General features: G+C 39.4%; 3 protein-coding genes, 3 long non-coding RNA genes and 1 pseudogene across 6 annotated transcripts in view; 5 read left to right on the forward strand and 2 right to left on the reverse strand.

Annotated features, from left to right (window-relative positions):
• Positions 1–22070, forward strand: part of LOC149117105 (uncharacterized) — a 256173-nt gene that overhangs the window by 101264 nt on the left and 132839 nt on the right. The window lies entirely within an intron of this gene.
• On the reverse strand, positions 7977–9907 carry LOC149117117 (uncharacterized). Its single transcript, XR_016205564.1, has 2 exons — positions 9682–9907; positions 7977–9236 (listed from the first exon to the last, which is right to left on the reverse strand). It is a non-coding gene; the product is annotated as an uncharacterized LOC149117117 (long non-coding RNA).
• LOC149117118 (uncharacterized) lies at positions 9983–11505 on the forward strand. The gene is made up of 2 exons (XR_016205566.1): positions 9983–10289; positions 11063–11505. It is a non-coding gene; the product is annotated as an uncharacterized LOC149117118 (long non-coding RNA).
• LOC149117119 (uncharacterized) lies at positions 12044–12795 on the forward strand (annotated as a pseudogene).
• Positions 16842–22070, reverse strand: part of LOC149117120 (uncharacterized) — an 11704-nt gene continuing 6475 nt past the window's right edge. Inside the window, exon 4 of the mRNA XM_089283573.1 lies at positions 16842–17800. Within this exon, the coding sequence (XP_089139699.1) occupies positions 17315–17800 (486 nt within the window). The 3' untranslated portion in view covers positions 16842–17314. The remainder of the gene's footprint in view (positions 17801–22070) is intronic.
• Positions 20859–21781, forward strand: LOC149117121 (uncharacterized). Its single transcript, XM_089282787.1, has one exon. The coding sequence runs from the start codon at positions 20874–20876 to the stop codon at positions 21723–21725; it is 852 nt and encodes a 283-aa protein (XP_089138913.1). The 5' UTR covers positions 20859–20873; the 3' UTR covers positions 21726–21781.
• Positions 21742–21878, forward strand: LOC149117122 (uncharacterized). The gene has a single exon (XM_089282788.1). The coding sequence runs from the start codon at positions 21757–21759 to the stop codon at positions 21847–21849; it is 93 nt and encodes a 30-aa protein (XP_089138914.1). The 5' UTR covers positions 21742–21756; the 3' UTR covers positions 21850–21878.

Here is a 22070-nt window from a genome sequence, read left to right on the forward strand (position 1 = left end):
TAATAGGGAGGGGCTTTTGTCATGGCAAAATAAAATTCAAGGACTTCTTCAAGGTTGTTTATTTTGCACATCAGGTTAGTTTTAATTTTGTGGTTAGCAATATGGTCGCCATAGGCTCTTAGGCATACATTCGTCGGCTGTAGAGGAGGAGAGTTCTTTAGTTTGAATGTTTTCCATGAAACCTCATTAGCCGAAGAACCAGTATTGAGTTTAATTTTCAATTTGCTGTCATTTACAATTGCAACAGAGTACCATGCTAAGTTGTCATTGGTGCTAATGTTCCCTACACAGAGTGAGTCTACAAAAAATTCATCCTCACTGTTGTTTTGGGTGACCATTTCAATGACATTGGAGTTCCCCATTCTGCATTGGCTGCTGAAGTGGTTTGGACCTCCACATCTTAGGTATGACTTTCCCCAGGCTAGACATTTGTTTCGCACTTGTGTGGTTCTGCACCTTTTGTAACTTTATCTGCTACCATGGCCTCAGCCTCAAGATTGGGGCTGTTTGCCACCTCTTGAAAAATAGGGTTTGTTCACACGATTCGTGCTAAATGCATCTACTTCTTGTTTGTTTGATCCATTGGCACCTTTCATACCAAAGAGTTCCTTGTGTGACAGCTCTGAAGATCAAGGTATGTCAACAGCTTTCTCAAGGCTTAGTTTCAGTTCATGTAACAGCCGCACCTTTAGTGCAGGTTTTTCAGTTGAGAACACAATCTTGTATCTGATCATGTTGTCTGGTTCCGCAAATTCACAGGATAAGGCGAGTGTTTATAGCCAAGTGAGAAATTAATTGAAATTGTTTCCTGTGGTTCTCAAGCAATCCCAGAATTGACATCTACAGAATACAACCTCTTCTGGCTGGCAAACTCGCTTTCAAATTTTGTCTTCACATCCTCAAATTTATTTTTATTTTGACCTTCAGTCCAAATGAAGTGGTTGAATCACTCTAAGGCTTCGGGTCCAATTGCAGACAGCAACAAGGCCATTTTGGTTGAATCGGGTTTCTTTGTCATTTCTTTTTTGGTAATAAAGCTTGAATTGCTGGATCCATGGTCTCTAATTTTTGGAGGGTTTCCCTGTAAAGACAGGTACTCAGGAGGTTTGAAATCTTGGTCCATTCTGGTTTCTTTTATGCACTATTCGACACCATGTAACATACGTTTGAAGACATGTATTTATTACTTGTTTATTACAATGACTAAGATATGGCCTGGTTACCTATGCATACCAAAGGTATGGCAGGATTACACATGAGACAAGTCGATCACGAAACATGATCAGATGATGCAAGCGACGCCATTTAATGGTTACTTTTCCTTTGTTGATAGATAGTATCATGTTCCAGGCTTCCTTCATGGTAATGTTGACACTCACACCCAAATGTCTGTCTCATACATACACACAGTGTGCAACCTATTGCTAATGTCAAGGGAAAGGTTATCATTTATCCTGACCCATCCTGTCTGGATAACCCAAAGTACGTCCTCTATATGCACCTGCACAATCCTAATGTTTGCAAAGAGGTCAGTGTTCTTTTGTTTCCTGATGATGGGGATACTTTTGAAGTCATGGGCACACATAATGATACCTGGTATAGTCTGCTATGCAAAGTTGACATCCAGACTCGCACTCTCAAAGTGCAGTGGTACCAGAAAACTAGAGGGCAAGGCATTTGAACCTTAACATTTCAGGTGGATAGGATTTATTTTGTATCTTTTCTTGGGACAGTTTAAACAAGGAGATTATCATTCATGGTAATCTCTACACTGACACCCAAACGTCTGTCTCATACATACACAAGGGGCAGTATACAGCCTATGGCTTATGGCAAGTGAAAGGTTATCATTTATCCTGACCCATCCTGTCTGGATAACCCAAAGTATGTCCTCTGTATGGACCTGTACAATCCTGATGTCTACAAAGAGGTCACTGTTTCTTTGTTTCCAGATGATGGGGACAATTTCAAAGTCATGGGCACACATAATGATACCTGGTATATTCTGCTGTGCAGATTCGCACTCTCAAAGTGCAGTGGTACCAGAAAACTAGAGGGCATGGCATTTGAACCTTAACATTTCAGGTGGATAGGATTTATTTTGTATCTTTTCTTGGGACAGTTTAAACAAGGAGATTATCATTCATGGTAATCTCTACACTGACACCCAAACGTCTGTCTCATACATACACAAGGGGCAGTATACAGCCTATGGCTTATGGCAAGTGAAAGGTTATCATTTATCCTGACCCATCCTGTCTGGATAACCCAAAGTATGTCCTCTGTATGGACCTGTACAATCCTGATGTCTACAAAGAGGTCACTGTTTCTTTGTTTCCAGATGATGGGGACAATTTCAAAGTCATGGGCACACATAATGATACCTGGTATATTCTGCTGTGCAGATTCGCACTCTCAAAGTGCAGTGGTACCAGAAAACTAGAAGACAAGGCGTTTGAACCTTAACATTCCAGGTGGATAGGATTTATTTTACATCTTTTCTTGGGACAGTTTAAACAAGGAGACTATGGTGATGAAATTATGAAATTTATGATTGTTTTTAGCTACATGTACTGTATCTCTTGGTATACATTTATTTCATTTAACATTGTTAGATTAAGCTGTACTACATAAGATTTAGTAAAGCAAAGGTTTTAACAATTTGAATTCTATCAGGTAAAGTAAGGCCCCTCAACTTCTACTTTATCATCTTAAAGTTGATATTGGCAAGTGCCTTTGAGTGAGGAAAGCTCCTATCTGTGCACCTTTAACACCCCCTTTGACAGATATTGCTTCCTTTGTATGCCATTTGGTACCTGCTTTGCATTGCAGGTATTGTAGAAGTGAGTATACAAAGTGTTTGGATACATGCTAGGAGTAGAGGTCATTGTGGATATGATCGTTGCTGGAGCAAGGATGATATGATTGTTGCTGGAGAAACTGAGGAGGAGCATGATCAATCAATCAATTTCCGAAAACAGGCTGAATCTTCTGAAGCAAGTAACAGCTGCAGACAAAGGTCTACAAATGATACAAGGGCTCATTAACAAGGGATGGCTGGGCTACAAACGAAACACACCCATCAGAACAAGGCAGTATTGGGATACCTGGGACAAGCTGCATGTCACGCAAGGCATAGTATTTAGACATGAGAAGCTTGTTATACTCACCTGCATGCATGGTGAGATCCTGACAAAACTCCACGAGTCACCTGAACATAGAGAAATGCAAAGCCCGAGGTCACCCATGATGTACTGGCCTGGAATGGGACAAGACATAGAAGAAACCACATGAAGATGTCCTACTTTCACTAAATACAGGCCTGGAAACCCTCAGGAACCACTCATTCCTCATGAAATTCCTGAGTGCCCTTAGTCGAAGCTAGGAATGGACACTTTTACATTCAAAGGAAAAGATTACCTCCTGGTTGTGGATTAGTATTCGAAATATCCAGAAGTATCCAAACTAATCACCAAGACTGCTATATGTGTGGTGTCATACCTGAAAACCTGCTTTGCAAGACATGGTATACCCAACACTGTCATCACAGATAATATGCCATTTGGGAGTAGGGAATTTATCCAGTTTGCCAATGATTGGGGTTTTGAAGTCAAGACACGAAGCCCTCAGCATGCCCAATCAAACGGCCAGAGTGAAATATTAGTTAGAGCAACAAAGCAACTCAAGAAGAAAGTAGCTGAAGAAGGAAGAGATGTTCACCTGGCCTTATTAGAATACCACAACACACCTATGAGGCCTTGAGTATTCACCAGTGTAAATATTGGTGAGCCAAATGCTAAGAGATAAGCTACCCCTGCCAGCCACATTATGGAACTTAAGCACCTAACATTTTCTACGAGGCGTCAGCAACCGGAAGTCAAATTTACTTCCGATCCACGTGTGCCAACGAGGCCATCACGACTCTGCACTGACTTTGTTTTCCTCATTTTGACGTCGCCTGTAAAATGTGAGTTTTGCTTTTAACAGCATTCAGAATAATTCCGGAGCTTCAAAATAAATCCGGAGTCCAGATTAACATTCATATGATGCGCTATGATATGGTTACTATACGTACTATTCGTGCCTTTTCAGGTTAATAATCGTATAATGCAGTGTTTTCAGTTTATTAAACTGGAAACCGTGCCTCTTACGAATAATAAACGTGACACTGTACGAATAATATCCGTACGTGGCGTTATTTTCAGGATATTATTCGTCCATGTAGCAAAGTTTACCGACGAAGAATTTAAGATCTTCATGCCGCTATTACGGTAAAAAATGTAACGGGCTAGAACTTCTAGACTGATGGCGTTTACGGCCAAAAAGTTATCTTCGTTTATTGTCTCGGCCTAAAACCATCGATAAATCTAATCAGTGAGCTACATTTTCCCTAAACGACTGATGTTTTCTATAAAACAGTTATAGCCATGAAGGATACGCGATCGATGCGAAGACATGTCACCGATCGACCCGCTGCATATTTTGGTATTTCTTCGAGCAATGTTTATGGTTTCATACGAGCTCTTTTTACAGTCAGAAAGTATTTCATAGCGTCCCGAAAATGAAAAGTAAAAGGAACAGTCAATTAGTTAAAATAAAATATTCGGTGGCCATGGGTTATTCGAAAGCGAAACCAACAACAACAGTCAATGGTTTTCTTCTAAAAGTTATAACTTGGAACGGACTTTTCTCATTTGCAGTCACACAGGAAAAATACATTTCATGTCGTACCGAAACTTAAAGTGGACAACAACGGTTGATTTCATGCTTTTCAAGGGTTTATCCGTAACGTAATCAAATCAAAACGAAATCAACAACTTCGCAGCAAGTATGCAAGTTCAATGTGTCAAAACATTGGCGGTCAAAATTTGTCGTGTTTACGCGAATGTTTGGCAAAGAGTACGATTTAAGTGTACCTATGGAAAGTATGGCTTCTTTGGTAAAGGTATTATTTATTGAATTCCTTAGCAAAGCAATGAACAGGCATTTCCGTGAAAGATAATAATAAATAGCCAGTTGAACGAAACACGCAATGAGTGAAATGTATTAATTATGCAAATAAGGTTGGAATTGCCAAAGAACTGCCGCGCCGAGTTTCAATGGATTGGCCCAATTCTTTGTTTGTTTTAGAAAACGAAGTACACCGACATTGATAAACTGAAACACTGTGAAAAATAGTCAAATATTTCTAAAGCTCTTTTCTAAAGCCACGGACTTAAATGCTTACAAGCCAGGTTTTTAACAAACTCAGACGATATGATCGATCGCGAATGCTTTGTTCACCGTGTTTTCAGTCCAAGCATGCAACTTACGAATAATAAGCGTTGCATTGTACGGTTAACATCCGTGTTTCGCTAAGTTTCCTGGTTATTAAACATATGTGAAACAAATTTATGTGGATCCGGCGACAGTAATTTAACGGCGGAGAAAGAAAAGCGCGGCAATTCGATCCTGATCGCTGGAGCTAATTCTTCGACTTTGGAGCAGAGCTGAGCCAAAAAAAACAAAATGCAAATAAAAGTAACCTTAGACCGAGCTTTGCTGAAATCATTTTATCTGAGATCTTCTGATAAATTCTCCTTGACACTGCCAACAAAGATTGTTTATAAACTAAAAAGCGATGCCCCGTTTTGTGACCTCACAGTGCCTGACAACACAGTTTCGAAAAACTAGAAAGACCAACCAAAAATTAACCAAAGCGGGGGATTTCACTTAAGCTTATATACCGAAAAGATCTTGGACAAGCTACATCTTTTAGGTATATAAGCTTGAGGTCACAAAACGGGGCATTGCGATGTCACTATCGATCGCTGCGACTTGGCGAAAAGTGGGACAATTTCGCTTTTTAGTTTATAAACAATCTTTGTCGGCAGTGTCAAGGAAAATTTATCAGAAGATCTCAGATAAAATGATTTCAGCAAAGCTCGGTCTAAGGTTACTTTTATTTGCATTTTGTTTTTTTTGGCTCAGCTCTGCTCCAAAGTCGAAGAATTAGCTCCAGCGATCAGGATCGAATTGCCGCGCTTTTCTTTCTTCGCCGGTAAATTACTGTCGCCGGATCCACTTAAATTTGTTTCACTTAGCGAAACATGGATGTTAACCGTACAATGCAACGCTCGGTCTAAGGTTACTTTTATTTGCATTTTGTTTTTTTTGGCTCAGCTCTGCTCCAAAGTCGAAGAATTAGCTCCAGCGATCAGGATCGAATTGCCGCGCTTTTCTTTCTCCGCCGTTAAATTACTGTCGCCGGATCCACATAAATTTGTTTCACATATGTTTAATAACCAGGAAACTTAGCGAAACACGGATGTTAACCGTACAATGCAACGCTTATTATTCGTAAGTTGCATGCTTGGACTGAAAACACGGTGAACAAAGCATTCGCGATCGATCATATCGTCTGAGTTTGTTAAAAACCTGGCTTGTAAGCGTTTAAGTCCGTGGCTTTAGAAAAGAGCTTTAGAAATATTTGACTATTTTTCACAGTGTTTCAGTTTATCAATGTCGGTGTACTTCGTTTTCTAAAACAAACAAAGAATTGGGCCAATCCATTGAAACTCGGCGCCGGCAGTTCTTTGGCAATTCCAACCTTATTTGCATAATTAATACATTTCACTCATTGCGTGTTTCGTTCAACTGGCTATTTATTATTATCTTTCACGGAAATGCCTGTTCATTGCTTTGCTAAGGAATTCAATAAATAATACCTTTACCAAAGAAGCCATACTTTCCATAGGTACACTTAAATCGTACTCTTTGCCAAACATTCGCGTAAACACGACAAATTTTGACCGCCAATGTTTTGACACATCGAACTTGCATACTTGCTGCGAAGTTGTTGATTTCGTTTTGATTTGATTACGTTACGGATAAACCCTTGAAAAGCATGAAATCAACCGTTGTTGTCCACTTTAAGTTTCGGAACGACATGAAATGTATTTTTCCTGTGTGACTGCAAATGAGAAAAGTCTGTTCCAAGTTATAACTTTTAGAAGAAACACGAACGCCGGGTCATGTCCTGCGGTAACGAGCTAAACCATTGACTGTTGTTGTTGGTTTCACTTTCGAATAACCCATAGCCACCGAATATTTTATTTTAACTAATCGACTGCTCCTTTTACTTTTCATTTTCGGGACGCTATGAAATACTTTCTGACTGTAAAAAGAGCTCGTATGAAACCATAAACATTGCTCGAAGAAATACCAAAATATGCAGCGGGTCGATCGGTGACATGTCTTTGCATCGATCGCGTATCCTTCGTGGCTATAACTGTTTTATAGAAAACATCAGTCGTTTAGGGAAAATGTAGCTCACTGATTAGATTTATCGATGGTTTTAGGTCAAGTCAACAAATAAAGATAACTTTTTGGCCGTAAACGCCATCAGTCTAGAAGTTCTAGCCCGTTACATTTTTTACCGTAATAACGGCATGAAGATCTTAAATTCTTCGTCGGTAAACTTTGCTACATGGACGAATAATATCCTGAAAATAACGCCACGTACGGATATTATTCGTACAGTGTCACGTTTATTATTCGTAAGAGGCGCGGTTTCCAGTTTAATAAACTGAAAACACTGTATTATACGATTATTAACCTGAAAAAGCACGAATAGTACGTATAATAACCGTATCATAGCGCATCATACGAATGTTACCCCTGCGAAATAAATTCCCAGTAGTCTGGGAATTCCTAGGAATTCCAAGTTGTTCCAAGACATGCAAATTATGCTTTATCGAAGACCTTAGAATTTCTGGGAATATTTGGGAATAGTGGAAGTATGACTGGGAATTATTGGGAATTCCTAGGAATTCCAAGTTATTCCAAGCGATACAAATTATTCTTAATCCAAGACATTGGAATTTCTGGGAATATTTGGGAATAGTGAAAAGTATGACTGGGAATTATTGGCAATTCCTAGGAACTCCTATCATTTCCCAGACTGTTTTAAAAAATGTGTTTGGAATATGTAGGAATTTTTGGGAATAGCTAAAACACATGAAATATTGTTGGAAATTTCTATAAATTTCTCAAAATGTCAAAATTAAAGATGAACTCAGTGCATGAATCAGTTTCTGTGAATTAGTAAAAATCAACACGATCATTTCTCTGGAGTTCCATACCTTTTTATTGTTCTCAAGTCCCAAGATAATTATTTCCAAACAAATGTACATTAATTCCAGTTTAAGTCTGACAACTCAACATAAAACTATAGCACTGATAACATTGCTTTTTAGATCCAACGTGACTTGTTAGTGTATATGTGCCCATATGGACCCTTAAATCAAACACCCAGAGTTTAACTGATAGAAAAATGGATGCTCTTAGATTTGATAAATAGATTAAGCAAAAAATTCTGTCAGCATAAATGAATATACATTATTTACAATTTCAATAAAACCAAAAGTATATATATGCATGTATATATGTAATATAATTGTAGATTCACACACATACCCATCACAGCCCACTGTTGAACAATTTTTGACTTGATCCTTTATGACTTCAGGAAAAAGAAGAAGACATCTCTCACAGATGTCATAAATGAAAAGCTCACAGTTTCCACACACTTGCTGTACATTTGTAAAACTGTACTGTGACATTCTCTGGACAAATTACCAGTAGTTTCATTAAAACAAGGATAGCTTTAGCAGCCTCTCATTGTCATACAATGTCTTGAAATTAAGGCCAGAATAGCCATACAGGCATATTCTTTGGCAGAAAAATTAATGTTTTTTCTTGGGAACCATTAGTTTCACTTTCATCAGGGGAGTCCAGTGAATGGCCATCAGTGTCAGAGTTCTCAATTTCTTCAGAGGAGTCGCAACTGAAACTTCAACGTCATTACCTGAATCACTGTCTGTGGACAAATCTGAGTTGTTGTGTATTACATCAATTGGTGTTTCTGTAGTCTTTTCAGGTATAGGCAACTTGGTTTCATCAAATGCTTCTGTGAAGCTTCAATTCTTGCATAAAGGTTCACTCCATAATCCATCAAAGTCATCCACAACATTTTTGCCAACAGCCATCTCACTCACGTGAGCCTAAAACTCTGAGGTTTTCTGTTCATGTGCTGGAAATGATCTCCAAGAAAAAGGGATGCAAGAGAGGGAGATGACGTCAACTGGTCTGTGAAGACTGCTTTAAGCAATTTATGTGGTCGAATCTTGTAGATTTTGGTATGGGTATAGTGGGATCATCAATATGTTTCTTGCATTTCCTTGTCCTCGCGGTCACTTTAATTCATGACACAACAAAATCAAAAGAATCAAAAAGATTATGAGTCAGTGGGAAACAAATAAATAACTGACATAAATAAATGACAATGCAAATAAAAAAACCTACATCTTGATGTATTGAAAAGACTATAGATCTCATATCATGTTAATCCTTATAAATAATTCAAAGGAAAAATGACAAGCATTGCAAATTTATACTTGCTGCATTGTGCTGACTGGGTTTTGAAACACGTGGGCTCTCAAAATAGATTTGGTGGACTAATACAACAAGCTTAAACTTATTTCGCAGAATTTATCTCGGTTCCTCAGGTCGATCTGAAACCTTTTAGGTGAATTTCGGCCTTTGGGGTTTTTAAAGAGCACACAATGCATTGCTTAGTTTGATTTATTTACAATTATAGCTCATCACAACAGAAAATCCCTATAAAATTGGATTCCTTACCTTTGCAGTGAACTTGATTTAAGTGCCTCACGATCCTTTGTTATCTTGACAACCATCGAGAACAGATCAACCAGTTAAAGTACGTTCCATTTTCCTCCTTGATTTCTTCGTAAAAAGTTTGTGTAGTTATTTCCTTTTGAAGCAAGACCCATCTTTCAGAAGACCACCAAAACAGCGTGGAAAGGGAAACAGACTTGCCATCGAAAGCGACTGCTCCGGCAACCACGTTGCCAGTCTCTCTCTCCTTCTTCTCTAGTTTCCATTCTCTCCTCAACTGATCAACTGAACCAATCACAGCACGCAAATTTTCACGTGACTATCCTGGTGACTGAATGTGACAAAGATCGCGTTATTCATTCTCTTTTGGCGCCCATCTTTGAATTCAGCGTTAACGGTTGATCGCTCGTGCGTTTTAGTAGATTTCACTTCCAAAATTATATCAAAATGGTTTTTGTGGCGGTCCTGTGATCAGAAGAAAACAGCGCGAGTGTCATTAACAAGAAACAAGTTATTCTTGGCGAAGATTTGGAGTTAAAAGAAAGTCTTCCTGTTGATGTTTCAACGGGGAAAAATTCAAAGGGCAGATTAGCCGTATACAGAATTATTTGGTGAGTAATCGAATTCAAGTAACCTTATATTATACAACGTAAATTCTTGTATTTAGACAAAAGCTTTTGAATGAACTTTATCATCACGAATCATACACGAGTGGGTCACTCAGTCATGGCATGAAATGAATTCTGGCTAAAGCAGAGTTGAAACAATTTAGGTTGCCCAGAGTGCGTGCCTGAACAATTTGATTCGCGAGGAACAAGTCGTTTCTCTCGCCTCACTTGTTCAAACGAAATAAATATAGCAGTTCTCTCTGATCCCAGTCATTGTTCTTGACAAAAACTCCGAGGCAGCCACAGTGTGCATGAGTTTGATGTCTCCTGTGTGTTTCAGCCTGACTGTATGGCAATCCGTGTTGATCTTCAATTTTTGTCCATCTGTATATTCTTTTGTGTTTACTCTATTATTTACAGTGTAAATGTTCCTTTAATGTTTTAAGTGTCTTTTTTAATATTTCTAATATCTAAATTTGGCTAAAAACCGTGATATATATACAGTGTATCCAATTCGAGAGTTGTTGATACACTTATAGAAGAAGGAAAACCTTGATTTAATCTACTGTAGACACAAGATTTATGTAACATATTTATCAATAGTATACAAGCACCTTCACAATTATCAAGTCTTCTCTTTTAACATTTCAACCAGCTTACAGTCAGGTCTTAATTAGCTGCATGTATTAAACTGTGAGCACATAAATATTTGGATCTCAGTCTTACAGTACCTCATATATATCGCAATGTAATGTATTTTTTTAATTTTGTTTTAGGTGTCGTACAACAAAGATGAACATGAAGAGGCTAGCTGTTGACACCCTAATTAGAGGGCAACAAAAGAAGCTGTGGAATCAACAGAAATAACTGAACAGCAGCTAAGTTTGCCCAAACTCAGCCTTTTTTTAATTTTAAGGATTGTTTCAGTTTTGTTCTTATCATTGATTCCTTATATTCACGAAAATCCAGATTTGTTCCACATAATAACAATAATTTAAGCTAAAATCTTGTGTATGGAAAATTGTTGGATTAGTAAACCAAAAAAGTAAGTAAATTATCTGAAAAAGTTCTCTTTTTATCAAACATGTAAAAGTTTGACCTTCATAAATTATCTGTTTTCAGTTTTACTTTTTACTCTTGATGTAATGAAAAAGAAACAGGATAATTATTCTTATGTTTAAATTCATGAAAGCCAATGTAATAAACCATTGATTTAAAACCTGTTTGATGTGATATCAGTGACTTTATTTGCTATTTTAATGCTGGACATTAATCATCAAAATTTTGTCTGCCCTACAAATGATACAAAATTCCCAGTTTTTCTCAGATTTTCCAAAAACTTCCAACTTATTCTCAAAAAATCCTACAAATTCCAAGTTATTCTCAGAAATTCCTAGGAATTTTTTAGAATTTTAAGGAATTTCCAAGGTGAGTATATTTCAGTTGGAATTCCTAGGAATTCCTAGGAATTCCAAGTCAGCTCCATGTAAACTTGGAATTCCTAGGAATTCCTAGGAATTCCGAGTCCAAATTACTGTGAAAATTCACACCTTCGATTCCTAGGAATTCCTAGGAATTTTTTCCTAGGAATTCTTAGGAAATTCCTAGGAATTCCTAGGAATTCTTAAAGTTATCTCACAAGGGTAATCTGGACTCCGGATTTATTTTGAAGCTCCGGAATTATTCTGAATGCTGTTTTTTACAATTTTTATACTTTCATATCATTTCACCTGCAATGTTTTGTACTTAGTGATACTTAAAATATTATTCTATCGTTTTGGCACTTGTATGAGTGATTCTCAAGTATTTACAGTCATTTTTTTGAATTTTTTACCCTCTAGCGTGAAGATGGCTGCCAAAAAACAACCTGTAATGCAATGGACAGATGACCATGACATTCTCCTGTTGCGTGAAATGATTGCTAGCAAATTGTTTCAGTTCAAGAAAGGCAGTCTAGACTGTGGCAAAATCTGGAAGTCAATTTAGGAAAGATTGAACAAGCTTGATAATCCAAAATTTATGATAAAGGAGAAGAGGGGAGTCAGGGACCGATGGAATCTGCCTCAGGCAAGTTTAAACACATGCAATGAGAAGAGCTACAAGCCAGTGGCATTGATTGTGAGTTATCCAAAAATGATGCGCTCATAGAAGGGTTATGTGAGAAAGAAGATAGCTTTTCTGCCAAAGACAAGAAAAAGTCAAATGATAAAGAGGCAGCTGAAGAAATCACTTCATGGAATGCATGATCTCGAAAAAAATATCAAATGAATCCGCTGGAGGCAGCGCCAAAAAGAACTGAAGAAGCGGGGGTGATGCAGTTGAACTCTTGAAAGAAAAAGCCTAAAGTGTGTATTTCATTTGCCAACAGGAGCTAGAGCTGCAAAAAAGAAGCAAGATGTGAGAGCCAGACAACAAGAGCTACAGATTGAACTGCTACAGAACCAAACAGCAGCAAATGCAGATTTCACAGGCATTGATGACCATACTGCAAAATCTGGTTAAGAAGTAAGATCTTAGGTAAGATAATTCAAGAAAGAACACACTTAAATCGTACTTAACAAATTTTGTAGCATGCAGAGCAGGCAAGATTTTTGCGAGCAAGCGCTCACATCGTAAAAAGTTTAGCCGCCATCTTGAATTTTTCATGCAGTGGAAGATTGGGGAGAGAAAGAAAGTTTTACCAAGGGGTGAAGATAAGCGAGAGGAAAGATGGGGGAGGGGGTGGAGCGAAGAAACTCTCATCTGCCCGAGGTTATTGTTCTTTTAGGAAACTCCGTTCGCCCACGAGCAGAGTTTCTGATTGGTGCGGCTTGACCCTGCCTGTCAATCAGTTTCGTTTCGTTCGTGCGGGTAAGAAACATGGCGAACTCTGTCGAAAGTGATGTTGTTAGTTGCGATTCTGCTCTCAAGGAATCGCTTAAGCATTTATGTGAACTTGGAATGTCTCGCTCACAAATTACGAACGGAGCAAAAAGACGCAATTTCCACACTGGTATCCGGAAAAGATCTGTTGACAGTGCTACCTACTGGGTTTGGGAAAAGCTTAATATTTACGTAAAATGGGGTTGACTAGCCTACACGACTTCTACAGTTCGTGACATTTGTACATTTGCCGTTCTCTGTTCGGTCACTCGACCTTTCTTGTCACTTCACTCGTGTTCATGAAGGGCACTTCATGTTGTGTAATAAGGAAGAATTTTAAGCAGAGTTGAGCCGTTAGATCGTGCTATGGCAAATTTTTATAGGTCATAGGTCTGCATGGTTTGCACTGTTACCTGCATGTCGACTCGTTGAGTTTGACACCTCTGTAATTTGCTATGTGTTTATGCATTGTTTAGGCTCATTTCTATTGCAAGATATGCTTTCAAGTCTCCAAGAATTTGCTTTTGAGGGACAAAATATGAAATTTACCATGAACATGTTGCTTACTTGCATTCTATATTGTGATGCCGGGCCCGGCTGTGATTAGAACTGTTGGCAAGCACAGTAGGTAGATCCTTATCACGGATATGATATTTGTTCTCGAACGATTTCCTTCGGAGATGCCATAGCTTTACTTTGAGAAAGCTATACGTTTGTCTAGAGACACTCTTATGTTTCTTGCAGCTATCTGATCGAGCTTGTTTCTCTTGCTCGGTGTATAGGTTCATTCCTCCTTTGGTTGTTCTGGCACCACATGATTCAAATGTAGCTGTTTACGTGCAAGTCCTGTTGACTGTTTTGCGTGTTTTACATGCCATTGTTCGGCTTAGTTCACGCAAGACCATGGTTTCGATCCTCCATGTGGATCTCATCAGTTGCCGGTATTTCTTAAATACTCTGTACGTCGTAAGTTGCTAGCGTAACAGTACCTCTGTGAGAATGCAAGACATCCTGCGGCTTGGCACAAACTTCTCGTGGTGTGTACCCTTGTGAGACTTCCAGTGTCGAGAAAACCTCATTTTGATTGGTTACCCGCTCATTTCCGAAAATGCAGTGAAGCGCAACTAATCGGGAGGTGTTTCGCATTTTAACGGGTTTTTCTGGCAGGCGTCTTCTCGTTTTTCCCCTCCCCCATCCCCCACCGTCTAACATGGTAGTCTAAAAAGGCGGTCGCAAGGTTGTAATGCTAATTCACCCAAATAAGATGCCTGTACTGCAGGCTACAAATTTTGTGGTTTAACAGTTTGTACACGTTAATTATTGTGCCTTGTGCTAGGGCCAAAGCATTGTGTTTACGAAAATATTATGATAAAAGATTGGACTGTCTGCTTCTACTGAGTCTAGTGTTGATTTAACAATACAGCTCATTTTACCATGTGCTGTAAGAACTTAAGGACAAACTGTTCATTACTTGGCGGTCAGTTGTGTTTTGTTGTGTTAAGTTTACTCATTTGTAGTTTACTCTTGGTCTTTTAGCTGGTACTGTTCATGTACCCAAGGGCAAGCTATGACCTGTAGCTTCACGCCTCGAGTACTTTTCTTAGTGATCTTGCTGTTCCTAGTAATGCTGCTTTCTGAAGGAGCTCTATCTTTGTTGTCACTCCAATTATTATTATTATTATTATCATCATTATTATTATTATCATCATTGTTATTATTATTATTATTATTATTATTATTAACTGTACTGGGCACTTTGCAAACCTGTGATTTAAAAAAAAGGCAACACAGACCCTATCTCTACCAAAAGCAACCTACTCTATTGTGAAAATCTGGACTTAAATCTTTGTAATAAAAAAAATATTGTAGGTGATTAGCATACCAAGTGGGCCATACATATTCCCAATGAGCCCATTTGGGAGTGCAATTTTAATGAGTGTACCCACTTGTGACCATTATACACAATTCTTTGCTGTTGATCGGGGCAAGCAATCGCTCAGCTTCAGCTACTTTCAACTAAGTTGCAGAATTAGTTGAATGAATTTTGGTCCATAACCACAGCATTGAGGACTTGTTGCATTATTTAGATGATTTCATTATGGCAGCTCCAGCAAACTCAGTGGTCTGTGCCTCCAACCTTCAAGTAGCTGTAGCAGTAGCAGTGGTTGCCAGGTTGGGTTTTCCTTTACATCCTCAGAAATGCTTGGGTCCAGCCTCCTGCATGGTGTTTCTGGGAATTGAATCATGTACCGCAGCTGAGATTGCACGCCTTCCAGCAGATATGATTTTTGCTTTCCAAGTGGCTCCCTCCCATTGGTCAACCCGCAAATGTTGTACTAAAAAAGATCTTCAATCATTGATTGGTCGCTTGCATCATGCCTGCATGGTAGTTTGGCCAGGTCGCACCTTTCTTCGCCGGACGATTGATTTATTGTCCTGTTTCTGCAATGATTCTCATCTCATACATCTTAATGAGTTTAGAAACGACTTGGCCTGGTGGGTAGAATTTTTTGGTCAGTGGAATGGAATATCCTTTTTCCCTTTTCCCACCCTTGAGCCTTTGCCTGACTTTTCCGGCAGTTCTGATATACTTGGTGCTATTGTTTATGGTGCTTTTATGGACAACAAATGGTGCAATGGTCGGTGGTCTACTTTCCAATTTCCACTGTCCATTACTTACAAGCAACTTTTTCCTGTTGTTTTGGGGTCCTGGTTGGTCCCACAGGCATATCTTGTTTCACATTGATAGCAAAACTGTTGTTCACATTCTTAACTCACAGACATCTCCAGACCCAAACATTATGCATTTGTTGCGTAGTTTACTCAAAGCTGCAGCCTGCTTCAGTTTTATATTTGCTGCAATTCATGTTCCAGGAGGAAATAACGCCATAGCTGATGCCTTGTTTCGCTTCAATTTTCAGGCCTTTCATTCTCAATCGCCACATGCCAAGAAGTTTCCAATCCTCATTCCTCCTCAGCGCTTAGCCCAGCTTTCCATAGTCATTTAGAAGCTGACTGCCTTTTGTTCATGTACCAAGGTCTTGCTTCTTCAATGCGCCACACCTATTTTTGTGCCCAGGAGAAGTTTGTAAATTTCTGCATCATGACTGGACATCTTAGCCCCTATGATTCTTCATGCACAGCCTTGGAATGGACCCTCTGCCTTTTTGCCCTTGTGATTTTGCTCTGCTTTGCTTTGCCGCTTTGCTTTTGGTTTGCCCCGTCCCACCCACCTCTTGTTTTATGGTGGACCCTTGTGTCTAGGTAAATATACTTATTCTCCACTGAGAATTCATTGTGACAGGTGCCGGTTTCATTAGAAATCAAGCTGTTCACTTGCACAATACGAGACAATTGAACAATCTTCGTTTGCCCCTGCCTCGCACTAACTGGGGCAAGCAAATGTTCATTTATGAAGCAGCAAAGGACTGGAACAGCCTCCTGCGTGAATTAAAAGACACACGTGTTTTATCTATTTTTAAAGCAAAACTGAAAACTTTTTTGAATGATTTTAGCTAATTTTAATCTTTAGAATTTTAACTTTTTAACTAATACAAACTCTTTTTACTCTTATTTATTTTAGCTTGTAGTAATTTATTAGGTGACTCTTATTTATGTCATTTTCAGGTGATTTTTATTTAGGAGGGCTCCACTGAAAACCGCCTTTGGCGAGTTGGATTCCCTCACTAAATATTATTATTTGTTATTATAGGGGAGGTGACCCATGGGAGGTTGCCATGGTTACCCCTTTTATTTGGATTTTGCCCACACTTGCTCTTTGCCTGCTTTGCTGTCAATTGGCACCTACCCTCCATTTTGAATATTGCTTATTGACAAGTTAACATGGTGCTAAATGCTCTTGCTGCAGTTGGAAAATCAACATCTTCAAAGTGGGGTACAACTAGTCTTACTATCATCATTCTATTCAGCCGTTCGGGATTAAGTCCGTTTCTCAGCTGGGTTGATACTGGGATTACAAGACTGATCAAAGCTAGTTGCACAAAATCAGGGTGAACATGTTTATACTCTTGGATGAGAGTGCTTGTGAACTGTTGAAAGTTCATAGCTCTGCAACTGCATACTAGATGCTTGAACTGAAGAAATTGGTTTTTACACCTATCAGAGTCAAGAACAGTTTTGACGTGATGACAGAGTTTGTCAAGTTGTCAGATGCCATGGTTTCCTAACTCCCTTACATCATCAAGCCGTCTTCTAGGGTTGAAGATGACGTCAAAACACTCCAGTAGCTCTAGGTCATCTTCTGGAAACCTGTTGTGTAGGTTGTTGCTAAGCTGGTTCAGGTGTCTCCTTTGTACTGAGTTTAACCTGGTTCTGACGTTGTTGTTGTCAGCAATTCCCACTCCCTTGTAGCTATTCTTCCCCGTGCCTGGAACATCACCTAGGTCTGCCACACTGTTTACTGTGGGAGATCCATCAATCTTCCCTTGAATTGTCTCAACAGTTGAAGTGACACTGTGTTTAATGACAGAAAAGTTGGCAATATCCTTCTGAAACAGAAGACTAAGTGTTCCAATAACGGATAAAACATCAATCAACAAAGCTGTGGTTAGAAGGAACTGTGCCGAGGCTTTGAACTGCCAAATTCCAACAGCTGTAGCATTAGAACTCTTTTCATTTCTCCAACGACATAACTAGTGAGTCAAAGTACTCAAATTTCATCTTGACACATGCCTCTACAGACAGCCATCTAACTGATGAAGGTTCCACTACTGGTTTAACTTTTCCTGCATGAGTTACTTAATTTGCTTCAGTTTATTATAAAAAAGGAAAGAGGAAGACGTGGATTGTAAACCCACAACCCCACTTGTGTGTATTTGGGCGACCGATTCCTGCAATTGACATCTTGGGTATCCAGTGATACCGGGGGTACCTCTGTCTCCAACGAGGACTTGGGCAGACATCGCTCAGGGCTGTCATTAAGGGCCGTAACCCGTAACACCTGTTACAGCTGAGTTCACTCGATGTTACGGGTGAAGATGTCGATTGATGGTACGAAAATGCTACTCTTACCTAATTTATTTTTAAACATTTACCTGTTGAAATAAACATAACTGTTTCTTGGTATCTTGCCTCCTTGGTTCTACTATTTATATTTCACCCTGGAGATGAACTTTCAGTTTGCTTAATCGCCGTGAATTACATTCAGACGCCATTTTTAGCAAAACTTATTACGCATGCACTGCTCCTACCTTTTGAGAAATTCCGCTGACCGATGTAGAGTGTTGTCCAGGCTGATCGACCGTGTTTGGTCCCGCATGTGTGTAGAGTCGAGAAAGTTATGTTTTAATATGAATAAGAGAAAAGAACCCACGTCAAAACAGCCTGGGATAGACAAATTTTTTTCTAAATCTCAACAGACCGATGGAAATGAGGAAGGTCACAAAACAGCCAGTCGAGGCGGTCAACAAATACCAGCGATCACAGCTTCAAGTACTGCAAGTACTTCAGCCACACGTGAGCAGCCGGTAGAACCGAGTATTATGCTACAAAGAGTGGAAGAAAAATTTCCCGAGTCTAGAAATGTTAAAGCATTTCATTCTTATTACCACTGTAACGGAAAGAGATGTTCAATGTCTGATCCAGCTTATTTGAGCTCCTCTAAAGGTAAGACAGCTCAGTAATGTAGAGATGTTATTATAATTTTTATTTCCGGTTTCACTCCCATTTTATGCATTTGACCATAATAACAAATTATTATAACTGTTAGCAAACATCAAACCATATTCAAAACAAAAAGCAAATGGAGAGTTAAACATGAAATTAACAGAAATACTGTGTCTTGATATTCAGAAACATCTAAACAGATCTACCGTTTCCAGCATCAATGGTTGTTTAAACAAAATGAAAATCAGAACGTGTTTGATGGATCGACAGCCATCTGGTGGCTTGTGTATGTAGAAAATGTCGGAACGTTTTGTTTCCTGTGCTGTTGTCATGACACCGCAAGTCCAACAAATGGTGACAGTACTTGGAACTCCAAACCATGTGTTCGTAACATTATGCAAGCCATCAAACTTCACGCAAACAGTGCCATGCATGAGGCAGCCATCAATAAAGAGCACCTACAGAGAACATCGCCATTCCACAAGGAAGTACAAGAAAGGGAAATGGTGAAGAATACAGTGCTCTTAAAGGTATTCACTACACTTTACTGGATAGCCAAAGAAGAGATCGCAAACACGAAAGCAACATCGTTAATTACATTGTTGGAAAGGCTTGGGTTACAGGAGATAAAACACTTTCAGCACAGATCACAAGGTTCTATCCGTGAAGTATTCCTCTTCCTGGGAAAAGCTACCAAAGATAAAGTCATTAATTAATTTAATCAATGTTGAGTACTATTGAAAATGCAAATGATTCCATTCAGGTGAAACGAAAAACGAAGACAGCTGGTGTGTGGAGTACAAAAGTTATTCAGCAGCCCAAAGCCATTGCCACTTACAATAAGTATATGAATGCAGTGGACAGATCAGACCAAGTTTTGGCTACCAATAATGTGTTGCGTAAATGCCTGAGATGGTGGAAGACTCTGTTCTTCCACCTGATTGATATTGCTGTTGTAAATAGCTTTATACTTTGATGGGACCTACCAAGAGATTGCATTGATGGAGGGGGGTTCTCTTTCTCTTTTTCAAGCAGTGGGGCCTGCCAAGGGATAGCAGGGGTGGAGGTGGGTCCCTTGGGGGGAGGGGCACTCCCACTTTATATTTGTTTTTCATTTTTCTAGTGGTGGGGCCTACCAAGAGATAGCATTGGTGGAAGTGGGTTGTATTTCTCCTTTTCTGGCTGTGGGGCCTCCCTAGAGATGGCAGGGGTGTAGGTGGGTATCCCTAGATAGACACACCCTTCATAAATTTTTTTTCTCAGATTTTTTTCTTCTTCTCCTTATTTTCACCTTTTTACTGCAGTGTACAAATAATACTCTAATAAATTCTATATTCATTCTTTTTCAGCCAGAATTGCTGGACATGTTGCCAATATGACAAGGAACATTTTTGTTTTCAACTTTTCCTCACAGCCTTACACCAGTTTGAAATTTGTTGGCTTTTGTCCAAAATTTTTTGTTAATTTATGCTAATTTATGCAAATTTAATTAAGGTATCACATTTCAAAATGTCTTGTTTTGGATAAATTTTTTTCCCTGAAAGCCTGTTCTATAACCTTTCAAATGAGGTATGACTTGCCACTCAATTGTAAATACCTGTTGAGAAAATAAAGGAATATTAAAAGTCGTCAATTTTGCCTGTTTTTTGATGTGACGGGATCCTCAGAAGTATGTCAACGCAAGTGGAATGCCCCAGACAGACTTTTTGCACACAGAACATATGACCAATGCTGCCACTGGACAAGAGTTGGCCAAGTGTCTCAAGAAAATTGTTGAGGATTGCCAGCTGGAACTGAAGAAGATGAAAAGTTGTGTTACAGATGGAGCAGGAGCAATGATTGGCAGGCACAATGGAATGGCAGCAATCATAAAGAGAGAAGTACCAGATCTAATTAACATCCACTGTGTGTGCCAGACTCGCACTTGCATGTGCAGATGCTTCTAAAGAGCTGAATTATATCAAGAAAGTTGAAGGTCTTCTGCTGCAAGTATGGAAGTTCTATGAGTATTCCCCCAAGAAAACAGCAAAGTTTGCTGCTGTGCAGTCAGGGCTATTCAGTCTTCTGCCAAAAGATCAGCTTTCCCAAGCAAAGAAGCATATGAAGAAGGCAAAGAAAGCAGTTGCAAGTCACTGGCTTTCCTTTGATGAGTCTGTAAGGGCAATGGTTCAAGAGTTTATTGCACACCTGCAAACGTTTGAGTTCTTTAAGGAGGGTGAAGCTACTACTTCAGGTCTACTGACGCAAACCAGAAGTCACAAATTTATCGGTACACTCTACATTCTTAAAGAAATCCTCACACACTTAGCAGTTCTCAGCAAAACTCTTCAGCATGGAGGACTGTGCTTTGCTGGTCTGCCATCAGCTGTTTCTTACTGCCTTGCTAAGCTTCATGATGTTCTGAAAAGGAAAGATGAAATTCTTAGAACACTGAGTGTTGATCTATCCGAGAATGGAAAACTTGCCCTGGCTGGAATCAAAGTAACTCCAGCAAGTACCACGTTCCTAAATGATCTGATTACATCCTATGTGGCTAAGTTGAAAGAGAACATAGCAGCAAGATTCCCTTCTCTGCCACTTGTACAAGCCTTTTCAATCTTCGACTTGCAAGTTCTCCCAGTAAAGGAAGCCCCAGATTTCAAGATCTACGGCATGAACCACATGGCCACACTCTCAGATCACTTTGGCGCCACAGGGTATGTGGAAGTCGAAGCCCTTAAGTCTGAATGGGAACATTTTCAGTTTATTGCACAAGATTTGAAGTCAGAATGTCCCACGACTGAAGCACAACAACCAGAAGTAACTTCAACTGAGTGGTTGCTAACCAAGCTATGCAGTATTCCATCATTCAGTTATGTTCCCAAACTTGGTGAAGCTGGCTGCTGTAGCTCAAAGTCTACCTGTAACAAATGCCTGGCCAGAACGAGGTGCAAGTGCGTTGAAGTGCATTAAAGCAAGGCTTTGAAATTCACTGAAAGATGACATGCTGGAATGCCTCTTGCAAATTTCCATTAATGGCCCTCCTGTGTCAGAGTGTGCAAATGCACTTAGCCTCTGGCCTCAAGAAAAAAATTGAAGAAAACTGCCCCCAGTGACGGCAACTGCAACTGCGTCAACATGCACAAGTGAAGGTGAAGAGCTCCAGGAGACCATTATTACTCTGACTGAAGAAGTGGATTTCCTACACGAAGAGGTTTAAGATCTTGAAGATGAGATTTATTCACAGCAACAAGTCTTCAAGAAGCTGCTTCTGAACATGTGCACATATGACAGCTCTGATTGTGAGAATGATGATTG

The sequence above is a fragment of the Orbicella faveolata genome, unplaced genomic scaffold (assembly GCF_042242905.1).
Source record: "Orbicella faveolata isolate gen_17 unplaced genomic scaffold, um_ofav_v1 contig_12, whole genome shotgun sequence".
NCBI lineage: Eukaryota > Metazoa > Cnidaria > Anthozoa > Scleractinia > Merulinidae > Orbicella > Orbicella faveolata.

What these genes read in the sequence shown, in the direction of transcription:
- LOC149117121 (XM_089282787.1), top strand. Translation starts at nt 20,874, where the DNA reads ATGAAGAAGGCAAAGAAAGCAGTTGCAAGTCACTGGCTTTCCTTTGAT.
- LOC149117122 (XM_089282788.1), top strand. Translation starts at nt 21,757, where the DNA reads ATGCTGGAATGCCTCTTGCAAATTTCCATTAATGGCCCTCCTGTGTCA.